At 40.5% G+C, this 17,607-nt stretch overlaps 2 protein-coding genes and 2 long non-coding RNA genes across 4 annotated transcripts in view; 2 read left to right on the top strand and 2 right to left on the bottom strand.

Annotated features, from left to right (window-relative positions):
* The window catches only part of LOC138966061 (probable serine/threonine-protein kinase tsuA), a 32,137-nt gene extending 25,829 nt beyond the window's left edge, over positions 1-6,308 (top strand). The window contains exon 2 of the mRNA XM_070338152.1: positions 2,630-6,308. Within this exon, the coding sequence (XP_070194253.1) occupies positions 2,813-4,222 (1,410 nt within the window). The 5' untranslated portion in view covers positions 2,630-2,812 and the 3' untranslated portion in view covers positions 4,223-6,308. The remainder of the gene's footprint in view (positions 1-2,629) is intronic.
* Positions 1-17,607, bottom strand: part of LOC138966065 (O(6)-methylguanine-induced apoptosis 2-like) — a 342,886-nt gene that overhangs the window by 104,146 nt on the left and 221,133 nt on the right. The gene's annotated exons all lie outside the window — the stretch shown is intronic.
* LOC138966060 (uncharacterized) lies at positions 10,030-15,528 on the top strand. Its single transcript, XR_011455585.1, has 3 exons — positions 10,030-10,160; positions 11,987-12,048; positions 13,106-15,528. It is a non-coding gene; the product is annotated as an uncharacterized lncRNA (long non-coding RNA).
* LOC138966059 (uncharacterized) lies at positions 10,160-17,191 on the bottom strand. Its single transcript, XR_011455584.1, has 3 exons — positions 16,669-17,191; positions 15,998-16,057; positions 10,160-12,434 (listed from the first exon to the last, which is right to left on the bottom strand). It is a non-coding gene; the product is annotated as an uncharacterized lncRNA (long non-coding RNA).

Below are 17,607 nucleotides of genomic sequence, written 5' to 3'. Positions count from 1 at the left end.
GCCCTTTTTACATTTAGTCAAGTTTTGACTAAATGTTTTAACATAGAGGGGGAATCGAGACGAGGGTCGTGGTGTATGTGTGTGTGTGTGTGTCTGTCTGTGCGTGTGTGTGTGTGTAGAGCGATTCAATCAATTTCAAAACACTTTCATCTTATTCCTTGTCGGTTTCTGATTCCAAAAACATATAGATATGATATGTTTGGATTAAAAACACGCTCAGAAAGTTAAAACGAAGAGAGGTACAGAAAAGCGTGCTATCCTTCTTAGCGCAACTACTACCCCGCTCTTCTTGTCAATTTCACTGCCTTTGCCACGAGCGGTGGACTGACGATGCTACGAGTATACGGTCTTGCTGAAAAATTGCAGTGCGTTCAGTTTCATTCTGTGAGTTCGACAGCTTGACTAAATGTTGTATTTTCGCCTTACGCGACTTGTTTGTTTTGGGTTGGGCTGGGATATAGAATGTTCTTCTTCTTTTAATTTAGATTATTTAGACTTTGGCAAAAAAAATACTGCTGAATTAATGTAAAAACACAGCAACAAACATGCACACGAATATCGTGTCACTCCTTATTTTACAAAACGCAAAAATATTCTTGATTCAAAATCTTAATTTGCTTCAGTGGGTTAACAGCACGCTTATCAGCATAGCTTGTTGTACTCCATAGATTTTATCACATGTATGTGGTATTGTTATTTGAAGTTCTTTAAATACATTTGTTTAAACTCTTTGTAAAATACTCTTGACACCCCTCCCCCCCCCCCCCCCCCCCCCCCCCCCAGGACATAGAGAGAGTTGGGGAGGGGGCGTTTATAGAGACAGGTGAGAGACACAGAGAGACAGAAAGACAGACAGACAGACAGAGAAAGAGAGATTGATTGATTGGTTGAATTTTATTTTTCGAGGGTAACAGAATAAGCAATGTACATGCTTTTTTTCATCCGGCCCTCACCCATTGAGGGTATCTCGATTAATAACAATAAGAAATAGAAGTTAAGTTAACTGCAATACAATTTACATAATTAACATGTCAAACAATGAAAAAGGCACTTCAATATGCATTTTGAATATCAATCAATAGTGGTGGTGGGGAGGGGGGGAGTTGAGTGGGACTTTGATGTGTGATTCCTGATTTCCAAATGTTCAACATTTTCTTTAGCTGCATTATTTTAGTTATTCATGAGTGGGTGGGTGGAGGGGATGGGCTAGTTCTAACTATGCATTAGATTATAAAATTGTATTCTGTGTAGACCCTTCCACCAGCATCTTAGACCACTCTTTGTACATTTTCTTTTAATAGAGGATTGTCATTTGTTTTACCTCATGTCTGCCCTGCGTGTGATGGTGTGATCGTGACTGCTGTAGTGTGGGCGTGTGTGTGTTGGTGTGTATGTCAGTGTATGTGTGGGCGTGTGTGTGTGTGTGTCAGTGTGTGTGTGGGTGTGTGTGTGTGCGTGATCTTACCAACACTACGCGAAATTCCTTGTGCTTTAAATGTTTTTTTAATGTCACTTGGCTCAATAAATACTGTATTCTGTATTCTGAAAAAGAGAGAGAGAGAGAGAGAGAGAGAGAGAGAGAGAGAGAGAGAGAGAGAGAGAGAGAGAGAGAGAGAGAGAGCCCGACAGACAAAGACGGACAGACTCAGTGAAAAATAGAGAGACGGAGAGAGAGAGAGACAGAGAGAGAGAGAGACAGAGAGAGAGAGACAGAGACAGACAGACACAGACAGAGACAGACATCAAGAAGTATAATGATCATCACACACTCTGACCCAAACATTAAAGATACCATCACAAGGCACGGTCTTTATGTCCGCAGTTTATGGTGCATCTCACGTCTCAGCCTCATGTCCGGCTGAGGGCCGGAAATCTTAAATCCTTCTTTAGAATGACCGCTCATTGCGGATTCTAGTGTCCTTCAGTTCTTCGCTTCTTTTGAAGTTCTGCCATTTATGCTGGCCTTAGAATAATGCCTGGTGGAGAGCTTGGTTCACAGAAGAAATAAAAGAGCTTGATAGAATTTCTGGATGGAGTCTGGAAGTAATTATGTTTCTTGTGATTCATGAAACGGATAATGTTGAGAATCGTGTTGTGAATATCTTGTAAGAAGTGAAATGTAGAAGTATCAGGTATACACATGTTCTGCTTACTTGCTTGACTGTCGCGGTATAGTGTTGTTGTTGGTTTTGTTTTATAGTGTTTTTGTGTTTGTGCAGTGTGTGTGTGTGTGTGTGTGTGTGTGTGTGTGTGTGTGTGTGTGTGTGTGTGGTTGTGTGTGTGTGTGGTTGTGTGTGTGTGTGTGTGGTTGTGTGTGTGTGGTTGTGTGTGGTTGTGTGTGTGTGTGTGTGTGTGTTTGTGTGTGTGGTTGTGTGTGTGTGTGTGTGTGTGTGTGTGTGTGTGTGTGTGTGTGTGTGTGTGTGTGTGAGGAAAGTGTCTGTGTGTGAATAGTGTGCGTTTGTTTCTGTCTCCCAATCTCTGCCTGTCTGTGTATTTTTGAGCGCTCGTGCAGTGGGGTGCATCTACTGTTGTTGCAGTTGTGACGGTGAACTGTGTTTTTCCCCACATTCATGCCTTTCCATGTCAATGCAGGTTGCTGTAATGTATGTGTCTTCGTTCTGTGTTTCAGTTTGCTGTGAACAGAAAAGACCTGGAGAGAGAAAGTATCCTTCCAACACTGTCGCAAACGATCAACGGAAGAGGCGTCATCAAACCCACGTTCAATTTAAAACATTGACAGACTTACAGTTAATTTTTTTTTAAATAAAAAAACAGAAACACCCAAAAGAACAGACCCTGCACGATAACCGCCATGACGACATCGAACTCCATGACGGCATTGCATTCCTTTAACACACGTCGTCAGCTGTTCTCTTCCCTGGCGTCATCTGGGGATACCGAGGAGGAGCCTCTGCCTCCCGACGTCGAAGAGATGGATGACAACGTCTTCAGCCCCGACGCCCACGTCGACGATGACGTCGATGATGAGGACGACGACGAGGACGACGACATGGGAGAGGAGTGCGTGATGAAGCAGGGAGAGATAATGTCTGACTACTTTCTCCAGCAAGGGCAACACCCGTATCAGCGTCTCAGACCGCCTCGTAACACCGCCCTCCGCTCAGCTCCGGCTGCTCTGGAGCCGCCGCTTTCCATGTCTCTCTCACTCTCCCCGTCCAGCCCCCACACCAACCCTCTCCTCCTGTCCCCAGACCTGAGAGAGTTCCCCCTCGACCTACGCCAGAAACAACAGCAGCAGCAGCAACAGCAGAACGGTATCGTCCTCACCGCCGCCCCCTTCCACCTTGTCCGCAGCCACAGCGAGATGGGCACGGCAGCTCAGCCTGCGGTGGGTCGCGGGACTGGGAGGAGACCCACGCGGCGAGTCTTCACCAACAGCAGGGAGCGGTGGAGGCAGCAGAAGGTCAACACGGCCTTCTGTCAGCTGAGACGCCTCGTACCCACACACCCTCCTGACAAGAAGCTGAGCAAGAACGAGATCCTCCGCCTGGCCATCAAGTACATCAACCTGCTCAACACCGTGCTCGATTTCCAGCAGGACCCGACCGGGTCCGCGTCCTCTCCTTCTGCGTCTCCTGGGTATGAGGCTTCTCCTCCTCCCGATAACAACATCTCCGAGGACTCTCCAGCTACTCATCCTCGCGACTCTTTTCTGTTTAACCAGCAGCAAGGAAAACTCCCAAGCTTCGCCTCACAGCCCCCACAACACGGCGACACTTCGCGTCTGTTTTGTCTCAGCCAGGAGAACGTTGACAACGACGTGCAACAAGATTCCCGCCCTGGCGTGTCACACCTGGGCGCCCAGCCTCACGGTCGACGTCAGACGGTCCTTTCTGGCGGAGATGGTCACTCTGGTTTGGACGCGTCGTGCAGGCTGGAGGATGGTCAGGAGAATGTACCTCCACCGTCGCGAGGTCGTTACCAAAAGCCCAACGTTTCCGCTAACCTGAATAACAACAACAACAACACCAACGGCAGTGACAGAAGCAATACTAGTAATAACAACCGTAACAGCTACATCTCTGCCACCACCAACGTTAATAACAACAACCACATCAACATCAACAGCAGCAACATTGCCACTAACGACGGCAACAGCAACACTGTGGCAGGACGCTTGTTGCTTCGCGAAACCAGTGGACTGTTCAATTTTGCCCTGTCGGCCGACAATGCTCCCCGTCGAATTGGTATCAATGTTTGATTTTTAGTACTGAACGAACGCTATCTGCTCATCTGAGGACGTTTCAAACCTTATATAAAATGGACAGATAGGTTAACTCGCGTAATTACGTTATACTATAAACATTATACAGGGTGACCCAAAAAAAAGAGTACCCAAACAAAACGTCATAAATTGAACACAAAAAAAGCAATCTTCATAAAATTTATTTACACACACAAGTAGCCTCTGCATGATTTGCACAGAAAATGTTAGCGTTCTAGCTTGTCTTTTAGGAAAGTTATGCTCATTCTACAGAACATGCTCCAAATGGCCTCCCCTAGATTTAAATCCCCCAGATTTCTATCTTTGGGGGTTCCTGAAAGACAACGTCTACAGGAACAACCCACAGACAATCACAGAACTCAAGAGAGCCATCACAACAACCATTCGCGGAATCTCGCAACAGGAGTGTGTGCGGGTGATTGATAACTTTGCGCGGCGAGTTCAAGTTTGCCTGCAGCGGCGCGGAGGCCATTTGGAGCATGTTCCGTAGAATGAGCATAACTTTCCTGAAAGACAAGCTAGAACGCTAAAATTTTCTGTGCAAATCATGCAGAGGCTACTTGTTTGTTTAAATAAATTTTATGAAGATTGCTTTATTTTTGTTCAATTTATGACGTTTTGTTTGGGTACTCTTTTTTTGGGTCACCCTGTACATGGCTGTTTTGCCCTGTCAGCCGACAATGCGGCCCACCGAATTGGTGTCAATGTTTGATTGTTAGCATTGAACAAACGCTACCTGCCTATCTGAAGACGTTTGAAACCTTATATAAAATGGACAGACAGGTTAACTCGCGTAAATACTACCCAATATTGACGGACTGTGTGATGATATCTTCTGCTATGGTCTGTTGAGACAGTGATATCAAAATCGAGACAGGAGGTCGAGATTTTCGAAACAGACCAATAGCAGAAGATATTATCACACAGTCAGTCAATGTTAGATATATTGCTAATTCTCTGGACATTTTGTATTTACTGTAAAGAAATTACAAAAGTATTTGTCTCAGTTTTGGCTGTTCCATATCCCTCCCTCTGATTATTATTTCTTTTTGTTCACTCTTTTCTTGTACTTTTCAGTATTTAAAAATGTCTTTTCTTTCAAAAAGTCTTTAGTCACTTGCTCAACTAAATTCTGGGATCATTACATTTTCATATAATTATATTTGTTTGTTTTTAAATGTAGGTGTTTTTGTTTTTGAAGTGCAATAAAGAGGTCGTCGATATCAAAACTGATATCGACGGAAATGTCGTCGATATCACTTTTACAATGAGCTCAGTTTTGCCCAATTGACCAATGGAAATCCACGTAACATATGAAATAGCAATATTGCATGTTATAAATTGTATGCATGGCAGAAAGAACTTTTAGTATCGGATACTGTGTTTCGTCCTGACACCATTTCTAAAACCAAAGAAACAATTTCCTTACACACAACATGAAAGCACCTCAGCTTACTGATATTTTTTTTTAAACGATTCTAAGAAGTTATGACTTCAATTCACTATTGTAGCGAAGCGTGAAAATAAGAATAAAACAAAAAATAAGGTAAACTGGTTTTTTTTTAATCATATCTCTTCATGTGATGTATATATTAAAACAGACTTTCAACAGATTTTATTTTACATGTCTTTAAAAAAATAAATCGTCGACATTTTCACACGAGAAATTTCGTTTAAATCAGTTGTAATGACGTATGGAGGACGCGTATTTCTTCAGTTCGTGCAACCACGGTGTGGTTTTATGCGTGTGTGGTGTTGGGGGGGGGGTCGTACATGTATTTTGTTTGAAAGCGCAGAACCCATTCTGTGCGTGTCCCTGTATCTGGCTGGCTATTGCAGTGTGTCGATGTCTTTTGTATCAGTCATGTGTTAAAGAATCTCATAACATCAGCAGTGTGCCTAGCTCTTGAAATAAATTGTATTGAAGTAAATACATATATTAATGTTTTCTTCAATCGCTCGTGAAGTTGTTGTTAATTTGTTGTAAAGATTTTATGAAATATTGAATTTTTGCATTTGAAATATTGTACAGGTGAATATCTTCATTAAAACTTAGTGTTAAATCATGACACTGTGTGTGCGTGTGTGCGTGTGTGTGTGTGTGTGTGTGTGTGTGTGTGTGTGTGTGTGTGTGTGTGTGTTTGCCTGTGTGTGTGTTTGCCTGTGTGTGTGCCTGTGTGCGTGTGTGTGTGTGTGCGTGCGTGTGTGCGTGCGTGCGTGCGTACGTATGTGTGTGTGTCTGTCTGTGTGTCTGTCTGTCTATCTGTCTGCCTTTGTCTGTATGTGCCTGTGTGTATTTATATGTGTCTGTGGGCAAGGCGGTAAGCACCCTCTCAAACAGGAGTCGCCAAAAAATAACTTATTGATAAATAGCTATAGAAATAAATACAGTGATTTTTTTCCTGTTATGGTCTTATTTCTCAATAGTCTAAATATTGGTGTAACGTATGTGTGGAAAAAACCTCGGTCCAAGCTTCTCTAGAAGTGTTACAAAGAAAACAAACGCCGTCCCTGGTTGACAACAGCGCGCTCTGGGCGTTCAAAGATCAGTGTAATCCAAAAGTATGGTACTGTTTAGAATGGAAGAAATTCTGTTATTGGTCAGATAGCCCAAAACCATTCAAAATTAATAACCTATCTTCCACTCTCGATATATATGGTTCCTCAAAAAGTGTAGGAAAGTGTTTGGTGACCAAATTAATTTCTATAACATCGATATAGTTTGCATGTGAAATTTCTCGGTAATGACATTTGATTGAACTGAAAGCTTCCGTCTATCTTTCCTCCGTCGGGCTTCAATAAGGCTTCGGTCGGGCGTCAATCCCCGATCACGACCTCGAAGTTTCAAATGGAAGCCTGTCAATGCGCAATTGTTAAACCCTAAAGAAACAAGAAATTCCTCCGAGGTAGGAAAAACACCCCCGTTGGTCAAAGGGAAATAACCATTCTCACTGCCACCAACTGAGAAGGTTATTTCCCTTTGACCATTAATGTCACTCTATAAGTCCTTGTAGAATCTTAATCCACCAATAACTCCCTAACCGTGTGTTTGACTGGTCCCAATGTTTGTAAGGACCGTCTCAGGAATGTATAGAACCTGTTCACCAAGTTTGGTGACGATCGGTCCGTTCATTCTTGAGATCTATATGCGAACACAAACACACACACAAACAAACAAACAAACAAACACATCGACCGAATCCTATACACACCCCTATACCGGGGGTGTAAAAATATTGATGACTAGATGAATACCCGCTTCGCCGGGTACCGGCTTCGCCGGGAAGAAGTAGAGCCTGGGACCCGGCTTTGCCGGGTGTACGCCGGCTTTGCCGGCGCACCACACGGAGGAAGGGAGACAAACGCGGCTGAAAACACTGGAGAAGATAAGGAAGAGTTACTGGGAATGGATCGAGAGAAAAACCAAAATCGCTTCAGCGCTGCGCGCGAAAAACCAAAATCGGTTCAGCGCTGCGCGCTGAGAGCACGTGGTGAAATATCTCATCGACCAGATTTTGTGCATGGTGTATCTGAATATGGACACCAAATTTGAAGCAGATCCATCGAGAACTTTGGCCGTGCATGGCGAACAATCACACACACACACACACACACACACACACAGACACTAGTCGTATATATATATAGATGATAATGACCAACACTGACAGGAATTAAAAAAAATCACTTTACCGTGTGAACTATATCTAAATCAGGAGTAAACACAATCGTTGACGCACAAAGGTAACAACACAAATGCATCAATCTAAAAACACGTCCCTAATTGAGCCCGAAGTCGACTTCACGAACACTTCGCGAAGTCTTTTTAACAAAAACCTCAATGCTAAAGCTTCGTGCGGCCAGCTTCGCGACGCATTCTTTGTCAGACTTTGATATGAAGAAGGGCCTCATATACTGTCGAACTGCGAAAAAAAAAATTTTTCTCTCACTCGGACAGTGTTTGACGGACATGTGAAGTGCGCGCCAGGAACGACAATCTTCTTAGTTTACCTGATTAATGCCCTTAATTTTTGGTTCTGGTACTTTCAGTTCCGGCTGTTGTCATCAATCTACCAAAATAAAAGATCAAACGGAGTTTTCGATTTTTATTTCATGGTTCAGAAAAATATTGCTTATTTTCTGAAGTCAACCGTTTTAGCGAATCTTTCTTTGATTCTTTAAAGTCATTTCAGATTTTTGAAAAATAGTTAACGGTTAGTAATTACCAATACATCGTAAACAAACATATCGATTGGTTTTGGTAAGAAGACACAAGTGCGATGAATGTGGTACCAGTATTTTTGTGGTAAGTAAGGATGCATTTCTTTGCTGTAAGCACATTTACAATGCACATTTAATCTGTTTAGCAACATAAACGAAAGCATGGTACAGTGCCGCTTGTTTGTGGTCTATCTTTTCGCGGCAGATGCGTAACAATTAGGGTCTCAGTTGGAAAAAGCTGCTCGGAACCAGAGCAGATTTGGCTTGGGTTCTTTGAGTGTGAATGATCGACGAGTGGCTTGACATGTTTAACGAATCATTACTGTAGCCTACTTGAAACCATCATCTGTTTCTGAATTTGTCATCAGTTATGATTGAGCAGTCTCATAGGAATCGTCCATAAAATGTTAAACCGAAAAAGGGCAGACGATTCTGAATCACACAGGCTGCTGTACAAAATCAGATCTAAAACGATATTTTGAACTGCGACGTCTGCGTAAATGCCCTGTAACAAAATACCTTGTCCTGGTCATGTGTATACACATCAGCTTCTATTGGGAAGATCAGTATTTTATATTAATCACAAATACAAGATTAAAAATAGTTCTGAAGATCGCCTTTGATTTCAGTTTCAGCGGCAAACTAGCAGATCTGTCCAAACCGGCATCGTTTCATGGTTGAAACTTGAATAATCCCAAATAGATCTGAGTGGGGGTAAGTTTTATAGTATTTCAATTTTTTACGGCAGTTTTATTTAAAGATAGTGTAGTGGATGTCTCTGGTGAAGACTACAGTTATATGAATTTTTTTGTTGTAATATTAAAATGATTGTTCTTTATTTACACAATTGAATAATTTGTATTTATTTGTTTGCAGATGACGGCATACTGAGTGCTCCAAGAACATACGCCTGCTGGCATTTTGTGTCTTTTCTGAAGACGTCGAGGCAAGCAGAAGTCACGGTCATGGCCACTCACACACAATGACATGAACAAGAAATGATATTTTTTCATGGGCATATCCAGTATTAAAACTTTATTACCATGCAAACGCAACGATAAGAATTTAGAGAAGGTCATCGGTCACACACACACACACACACACACACTGGGCGGATCCGGCCTTTGTATTCTAAGTGACGATTTTGCAAAGAAGTTGGCTAATTAGTTTGCTCAGGTTGCGCCAGATCTATCAGTTGTCCTTGTTGTGATTCAAATTTTTCTTCTTAATATATTTACTTTTTTGGAAGGTGTATTAGGGGATGTTTCTTGGCTAGGATTGATCCTTCTTCCTTGTTTTTATCAACATTTGTCGGACCCCCCCCCCCCCCCCCCCCCCCCCCCCCCAAGGAGGTTGAACGCTTCGCGTCTTCAACTAAACGCTTCGCGTCGTCACATTGTCCCTAAAAGACATTTGGAATCTCCCCCTTAAAAATGATGTGATCCGCCCCTGCACACACACAAACACACACAAATAGAGAAGTAATAAATGGATACAGTTTTTCTTTATTTAAATTACAATCAGATGTGGTCGTAGAACAGGCACTGTAAACAAAACCTAGCATGATATACCACTTGTGTGATGTTTCGGTCAATATCTTTATTTTCCTTTCAGAAATACATTGGCGTTTTGAATGTCAAGGGAAGTGATACAAATGCTGCAGCGGGCTATCAAAAACGCGAAGGCAAACAAGGTAAATACCTACTTCTGACATTAGTTTACTTATTAACTCTTTCTATACTGGCCATTACCTCCCCAGTCTCTCCCCAGAAACTGGCCATTTGCATGGGTTTGCAAAAAAATTCTCAAAAATAAACAAAACAAGATGCAGCCTTCAAACTCATAGGTTTTATTGTGAATATATTGCTAAAACAAATGCCAAAGTTTGGTTTCATTGTTGTGAAAAAAAATAAAAATATGATGTCCAGAATTTATGGGTATATTTTACGCAATACGAACAAGGGGGTATGTATTTTGACTTGGAAGCATTTTTTCTTATGAAGGCTCTGTTTGCAACAAAACTGTTTCTGTTTACTTGTATGAAGATTGTGCTTACACAAAAACATAACAAATACAAACTGATTTTCCATTTGGTGGTCATGTAAGCATTGTGAACATGTCCGAAAAATCTGATCACACACCATGTGGTCGACATGCAGACCTGAACGGCCAGTGTATGGTGGCAGAGTTGGAAAATAGGAAAAGATGCCAATCCTTCATCAAAAACCGAAGAAAATCGTCATTGTAATAAGTTTGCTTTATTCTAAATCAAACGACTAGGATAGATGACAGACACAACGACAAACACATTCAATTCTATGTAAAACATACACAATGCTCACGTTAACAAGCTGGCCATAACAATGTGCCCATCGTGCATGAAGTGTGGCTTTGGTCGGATCAGTAGCCGTGCTTTGTCTGCGATACTAAACATGAAATTTTGTTAAAGCGACGATTTAGCAATGTTGTTGTTGCTGCTGCTGCTGTCTGTTCTTGTCACGACATCTCGTTTTTTTCCCTCCTGATTCTGAGAAGAAGCTGTTTAATTGTGATATCAGGCCTAACCCCTGATTTTCACTTGGAGCATTCTCAAAGAAACTTAGCGTATGTTAAGAAAAATGAGTGTTCTCCACACTTTGTCTTTTGTTGTTCGTTGTCGTTGCATGTCTACCGTTCCACAGCCACCTACTATAGCTGATGGGGTCTATGTCGACCAAAAGAATGGGATTCACTGTAGGTCGAGTTCCTGTAGGTGGATTCTCTGTATACCTAAGACTTTAAAATTGGCAATCTTGTATACAGGGAATACCACAGGGTGTAGTTCCTGTAGCGTTTTGCTAATATCAATGAAAGTCACGTGATGCTTAGCGACATCGTTAGAATTTGATGTTTTTCGATCTTTTTTTTGATATTTCTTAGAAATTCGAGTATGGTTTGCAAGTTTTATTGAAAAACTGCACCCTGTGGGATTCCCTGTATACTAGATTGCCAATTTTAAAGTCTTAGGTATACAGGGAATCCACCTACAGGAACTCGACCTACAGAGAATACCACTCTTTTGGTCGACATAGACCCCATCAGCCCTACTATAAGTGCAAGTGTTAAATGACGTATTCAGGCATGAAAATTCTCCGTATTTTCCGTATTTCTGAAAAGAATAAACCGGTTTTTTTTTATTTTCCGTATTTTTCCTTTTTTAAAAATTTTTTAAATTTTTTTTTAATTTTTTTAATTTTTTATTTTTTTAAATTTTTTTTTATTTATTTATTTATTTTTTTTCCTAGTCATAGTTATAGTAAAATAGTTTTGGGGCCATGTTTGAATCCAATTTTAAGGCTCAGATAGCCCCAGATTGCACCAAATTGCACCCTTGAAAAAAAAAAATTCCGGGGGGGGCATGCCCCCGGACCCCCCTAGAAGTCTTGGCGCTTCGCGCCTGCGAAACTTGGCGCTACGCGCCGGCGAAACTTGGCGCTATGCGCCTTCGAATTTTGTTTTCAGTATTTTTTTTTCTTTCAGTTTTCATGCCTGGTATTTCCACAAAAGACTGCTTGCAGAGAATCATGTGATGCCAATGACAGGTAAGGACATGTGGTAATACATACTACGTTTTGGAACCAGGGGAAATGCAGCACAAATTATTTATCAACCAAATTGATTGACTTGTGCACCACGACAAAAGTTTTCTTTGATCCATAAAAGGTCTTTTGCCAGAAAAATTGCTCTGAACATCAAGTACCCTGCAAGGTGTCACACATTTACATTATTGAAATAAAAAGAAAACACACCAGTAACCAGGTTAGGTACGTTAATATCTATAATCAATATCTCGGCACGTTACTGCCTTCTTCGGGATGGTAAGCTGAACATTATTGAACAAAATAATCGGTTTAGATTGTATACTTTGATTCCTGAACGAAGAAGCAGAGGTACTGCATACAACTAGGACTGTAATATCAGCTTTTGCCTGAAACACACACACATACACTTATAAAATTAATGCAATGTCATTGTATGAAGCCAGAACAATCACTAACTTACATAGTTGGTCACACAATTACCCATCACTGAACAATAAATCGAAGTCGGGTGGATTCAATGACTAAAGCAGTAAAGGCTTTGAAAAAACCCTCATCACAAAACATCCCCCCCCCCCCCAAAAGAAAAACAAAAATTAAATAAATAAATGAAATAAAACAGGTTGTGTATATAGCGCAGTAAACACCATGCAGGTACAAGCAAAGATTTGACAGTGATTATCCTTGTTTTATATAGCACACATTTTCTAGTTTTGATCTCTCTCTCTCTCTCTCTCTCTCTCTCTCTCTCTCTCTCTCTCTCTCTCTCTCTCTCTCTCTCTCTCTCTCTCTCTCTCTCTCTCTCTCTCTCTCTCTCTTTCTCTTTCTCTGGAAAGTAACTTATTGACCTGTGGGTTATTTGCGTTTGTATGTATACACATTGGTGATTCGTAAACTATGTTGAAAGAGATTGTCAAACAATATTATATGGGGTGTCTTAAAAAAACAATGTATATATATCAACAAAATCTGTCATTATTATCAGGCACACTGTTTTAACAAAGCTATGTCACGGAATGCAACATAAGTGGCTTAAAAAGTCGTGTTTTTGTGTGTGCAGGATATTCGCTAGGACAGGACCTCAAGCTGAACCAGCACAACAGCGATTCATTCTTCCATGGCTTCCACAAAAGTCTTTCACCTATAGCGGGCATTGCATACAGATAAATTCTTTAGACCAATTATACCTCTGTTCCCATGTTTAACATGGAATAATTCTGGACAAATGCGAGGACGTTAGCTTTTTTGACTCACATGCGAAGCAAAAGTGAGTCTATGTACTCACCCGAGTCGTCCGTCCGTCCGTCCGTCCGGACGTCCGGACGTCCGGACGTCCGTCCGGACGTCCGGAAAACTTTAACGTTGGATATTTCTTGGACACTATTCAGTCTATCAGTACCAAATTTGGCAAGATGGTGTATGATGACAAGGCCCCAAAAAACATACATAGCATCTTGACCTTGCTTCAAGGTCAAGGTCGCAGGGGCCATAAATGTTGCCTAAAAAACAGCTATTTTTCACATTTTTCCCATTTTCTCTGAAGTTTTTGAGATTGAATACCTCACCTATATATGATATATAGGGCAAAGTAAGCCCCATCTTTTGATACCAGTTTGGTTTACCTTGCTTCAAGGTCAAGGTCACAGGAGCTCTTCAAAGTTGGATTGTATACATATTTTGAAGTGACCTTGACCCTGAACTATGGAAGATAACTGTTTCAAACTTAAAAATTATGTGGGGCACATGTTATGCTTTCATCATGAGACACATTTGGTCACATATGATCAAGGTCAAGGTCACTTTGACCCTTATGAAATGTGACCAAAATAAGGTAGTGAACCACTAAAAGTGACCATATCTCATGGTAGAAAGAGCCAATAAGCACCATTGTACTTCCTATGTCTTGAATTAACAGCTTTGTGTTGCATGACCTTGGATGACCTTGACCTTGGGTCAAGGTCACATGTATTTTGGTAGGAAAAATGTGTAAAGCATGTGAGTCGTATGGGCTTTGCCCTTCTTGTTTTATTTTATTTTTTTTATCATTTTACTTATCATTAAAACTTGTTTAGATTTCGATTCGTAAACCATTTACAGTAATCCTTTGTTTTTTAACTTTGTTCATCTTACCACAGTCACTTCGTTGTTTAGATTTATCATTAAATTTGTTACCATTATGCAGGAAAAATGTAGAATAAAACCAGGAGAGCTTTCGGTAGAAGATATTTCCTGTGTCAAAAGTTAATGCTTATTCTGATTGATGGGTGCTCCAAACTAAGTTATTTTGACTGCCTTATTCGAATTCATTTCCAAGACAGGGCTGAGAAGTGGAGAAGCTTAGGAGAATATCGTAAAAATTGTCTGGGTGTTTATGCAAAACTTTCGAATATGTCAGATTTTACTTTAGAGATTTTAAATACTGTTAACTGACAGAAATGCTATAACTTCTACACCAATTGACTGGATAACTTCATATTCAGCATACTTAAACTTGATTTTATGCATGTGCAGTTCACAAAGTGGCAAATTTTTAGGTTAAATTATCTAACTTTTGCATCACCAATGACACCAACGCTTTCGTGTCTGAGGATTGCCCTGAACCTAGCTGTAACTGCATGCTTTCTTCAGGTCATCGATAGCCTGGGGGTTGAAGGGGATGTTTTTACATACTCAGACATTCAAAATAATCAAAAAGGTAAAAGCCTGAAGGGTTTAAATTAGGTAAAAATGGCTACCGCTCAATGTCAAAACTCGTTCTGTTTAGTCGACCCCCGAATTTGAAGAAAAAAATTAAAATTGCACAAAACGTCAGACCATTCAATTTACAAAATTGCCACTTACTGGAAAGGCAGAACATAAACTGAAGTTAATGAATACCATATATAAAATAATTGGTTCAACAGATGCAGAAGTAATTTGCATGGTTGTGGGTGTCCTTTTTAGGGGGGTCAACCCTGTAGAAGAGACGATTTTCTTTAATTATCAATCCTAATATATTGTTTGTTATGCATACAAGATTAACATTGACAAATACTTCAAGACTCCTCATTGATCTTAAGAAATGTTGTGGTTTTTTTTTGTTACTGACTGATTCACTTTCTATTCACTTTACTCTACATAAGTCACGACAAGAAAAGCAAGGGAGGTAATTTCTTCGGAAGAGGTAATTCTCTCCCCTCAGAACGATTGTTGTAGTTTGTTTGATTTTGTTCCCTTCTAATAAGTATTATTTAAAATAGATCTTTACATCTTGATGTGAAAGGCGCAGTACCCCCCTCCCCCCAGGATGTTAAATTCTAGGTTGTGTCCATGTAAAATCCTGATCCTAGTCAAGATCCGAGTTGGTTTGTCATGCAACAGTGCCTCTTTATGCCACTCAATTATACATACTTTGCAATCCATAATTGCACGAAACTAAGAACAGGAAATACGTTGTTGTCGTGTTTTTAATATTACATAATGAAATAAAAAATGTCACAACTGGTTTCGTGTTAGGCTTTCTCTCTCTGTCTGAATCTCATAATTACTTCCTTCTGAGGCCTGAAATGTGTTGCAGGCATTGTTCAGCTTACATTTATTGTTACAATTTTTGTGGATATGTTATTAAGTGTGTCTGTGTTTCTATCATTCGTTATCAGTGTGGTTAAAAAAAAAAGCACACGTCAAAGTAATTTACCCTTCATCATTATCAAAACATGCAGATACAGGTAATAAATATTTGTGATACTTTAAACAAATACAATGTTTGTTTGTTGCGTTTTTTCTTTTTTTCAGAGCAAACACACATCGTATTTGTTCAAACGTGTATATTCTGCACTTCCTAATACCCTGCATGGATCTCCAAATCAAGAATAATGAAAAGGCGTCTAATAGCCCTGCAGCACTCACACGAACATGATAGAAGCTTGCATGCATGCACCCAGGCTCGCCGTCTTCGGCTAAAAGAGCTTACCGTTGGATCTTCGCTCAGACAAATGTAGCTGTCTTGTCCACTTGCTCCTGTCGCATAGATCTGCAATGTGCAACATCATCTTTGATTAATAAGTCTGAGGCACAGACAAACACACACGCGCGCACATTTGCGAGAGAATGCACGTCAGTCTATTCAATCAAACAGTATAAAAACATACCACAGACGTGGTGGTGGGAACTGGACATTCGCCGTATAACAAAATCAAGAGATTCATTTGTGTGTGTATGTTTAATCAAAAGTTCATCTTGCGCACATTCAGTCTATATTGTAACAGGACCCATCCCGTAAAAACTTCGAACAGATCTATTAAATTCTGAAATCCTTGACAAGTTTTTTTTCAATCATCTGTATCTGACCGAAGTAAAAAAATCAAAAAATCAGCCAGTACACGCATCTACCCCCTTACACGACAATACATATGTGGCGAAAAAAGGAATCGAGAGGGGGGGAACAAGGAATAAATTAGATCCAGAAATAATTCCACTTCATCATTCCAAAATTCAAGTGTGAAGTGATCAGATACTGTGGTAAAGATACGTGCTTAGTATCACAAATGAAAATACAAGCCCTAGGGTTTTAAATCAAGGAAACAATTAAAGTTAAGGAAAGATCAACAGAAATGTCGAGAACATGTAAAATATTGTACTTACAATCTGTTTCAGCATGCTCTTCGAATAATAATCTCCCAGTCAGCCTCGTGCTTACGACTTCGACAGGATGTTGCCTCTCACGCTGAGCCAGTACATTTGGAGTGAATTCAAAGGCCAGAGATGCAGTACAAGCACATTAGTTAGATCCAATTCATTTACATTGCTACCTTGCCCAATTTATGGCTATTTCTGTTGGTAACATCACACATGTGGCAAGCAGTGCTTGTTGCCGACTCTGCTGGGACAGGCAGCAGACGATTTTATTTAGGAACCAAATTCTGATTGGTTAAAACATAAAACCGGAACTCAAAGTACCACTTGTTCTTTGGAAGTATCAAATCAAGAACAGATAAGCAGGTAAATCTGAAATGGGTTCAGCACTTTTAAAAAATCGTAGTAAATCAGAAAACACAGTAAACGTTGGAAAAATCGTCCAGTATCGCTTCTACAGGTCTATACTTGGACAAAACATAAAGCAATTCAGTAAAGCTGACACTTCAAAATGTCTGTTTAGTTACACTTTAACGTACGTTATCCTTGGTTTTTTCGCTCTTTCCTGTTCTGTCCTTTTTTCTTCGGTTGGTTGGTTGGATCGTTGGATAGTTGGTTGCTTGCTTGTGTTTTTTATTTGTTGTTTTTCGTCTATTTTTCAACGGCGTTTGAAGTAAAGTCCGGGTTGGGTCTTCATTTCTGGGAAACCTCGCTCGGTCGTAAAGCAATTTGACACGGAACCAATCGTCGTTAGTTGTTGTTGTTGGCGTTTCTTCCGCCTGTGCGAGTACGTATAGTGTTGATCTCTCGTACAATCTGTAGTGCTGCCTTCCTCGTCCTCTTACCTCTATGTCACATCAACTTGACAGGCAAAATAATTGAAAAAAAACTCATTCTGGAGAAGAAGAAACAAGTCGCGTAAGGCGAAAATACAATATTTAGTCAAGT

Source organism: Littorina saxatilis, linkage group LG5, assembly GCF_037325665.1.
Source record: "Littorina saxatilis isolate snail1 linkage group LG5, US_GU_Lsax_2.0, whole genome shotgun sequence".
In the NCBI taxonomy this organism is placed as follows: Eukaryota; Metazoa; Mollusca; class Gastropoda; order Littorinimorpha; family Littorinidae; genus Littorina; species Littorina saxatilis.
This window is presented reverse-complemented; position numbering and strand designations above follow the sequence as displayed.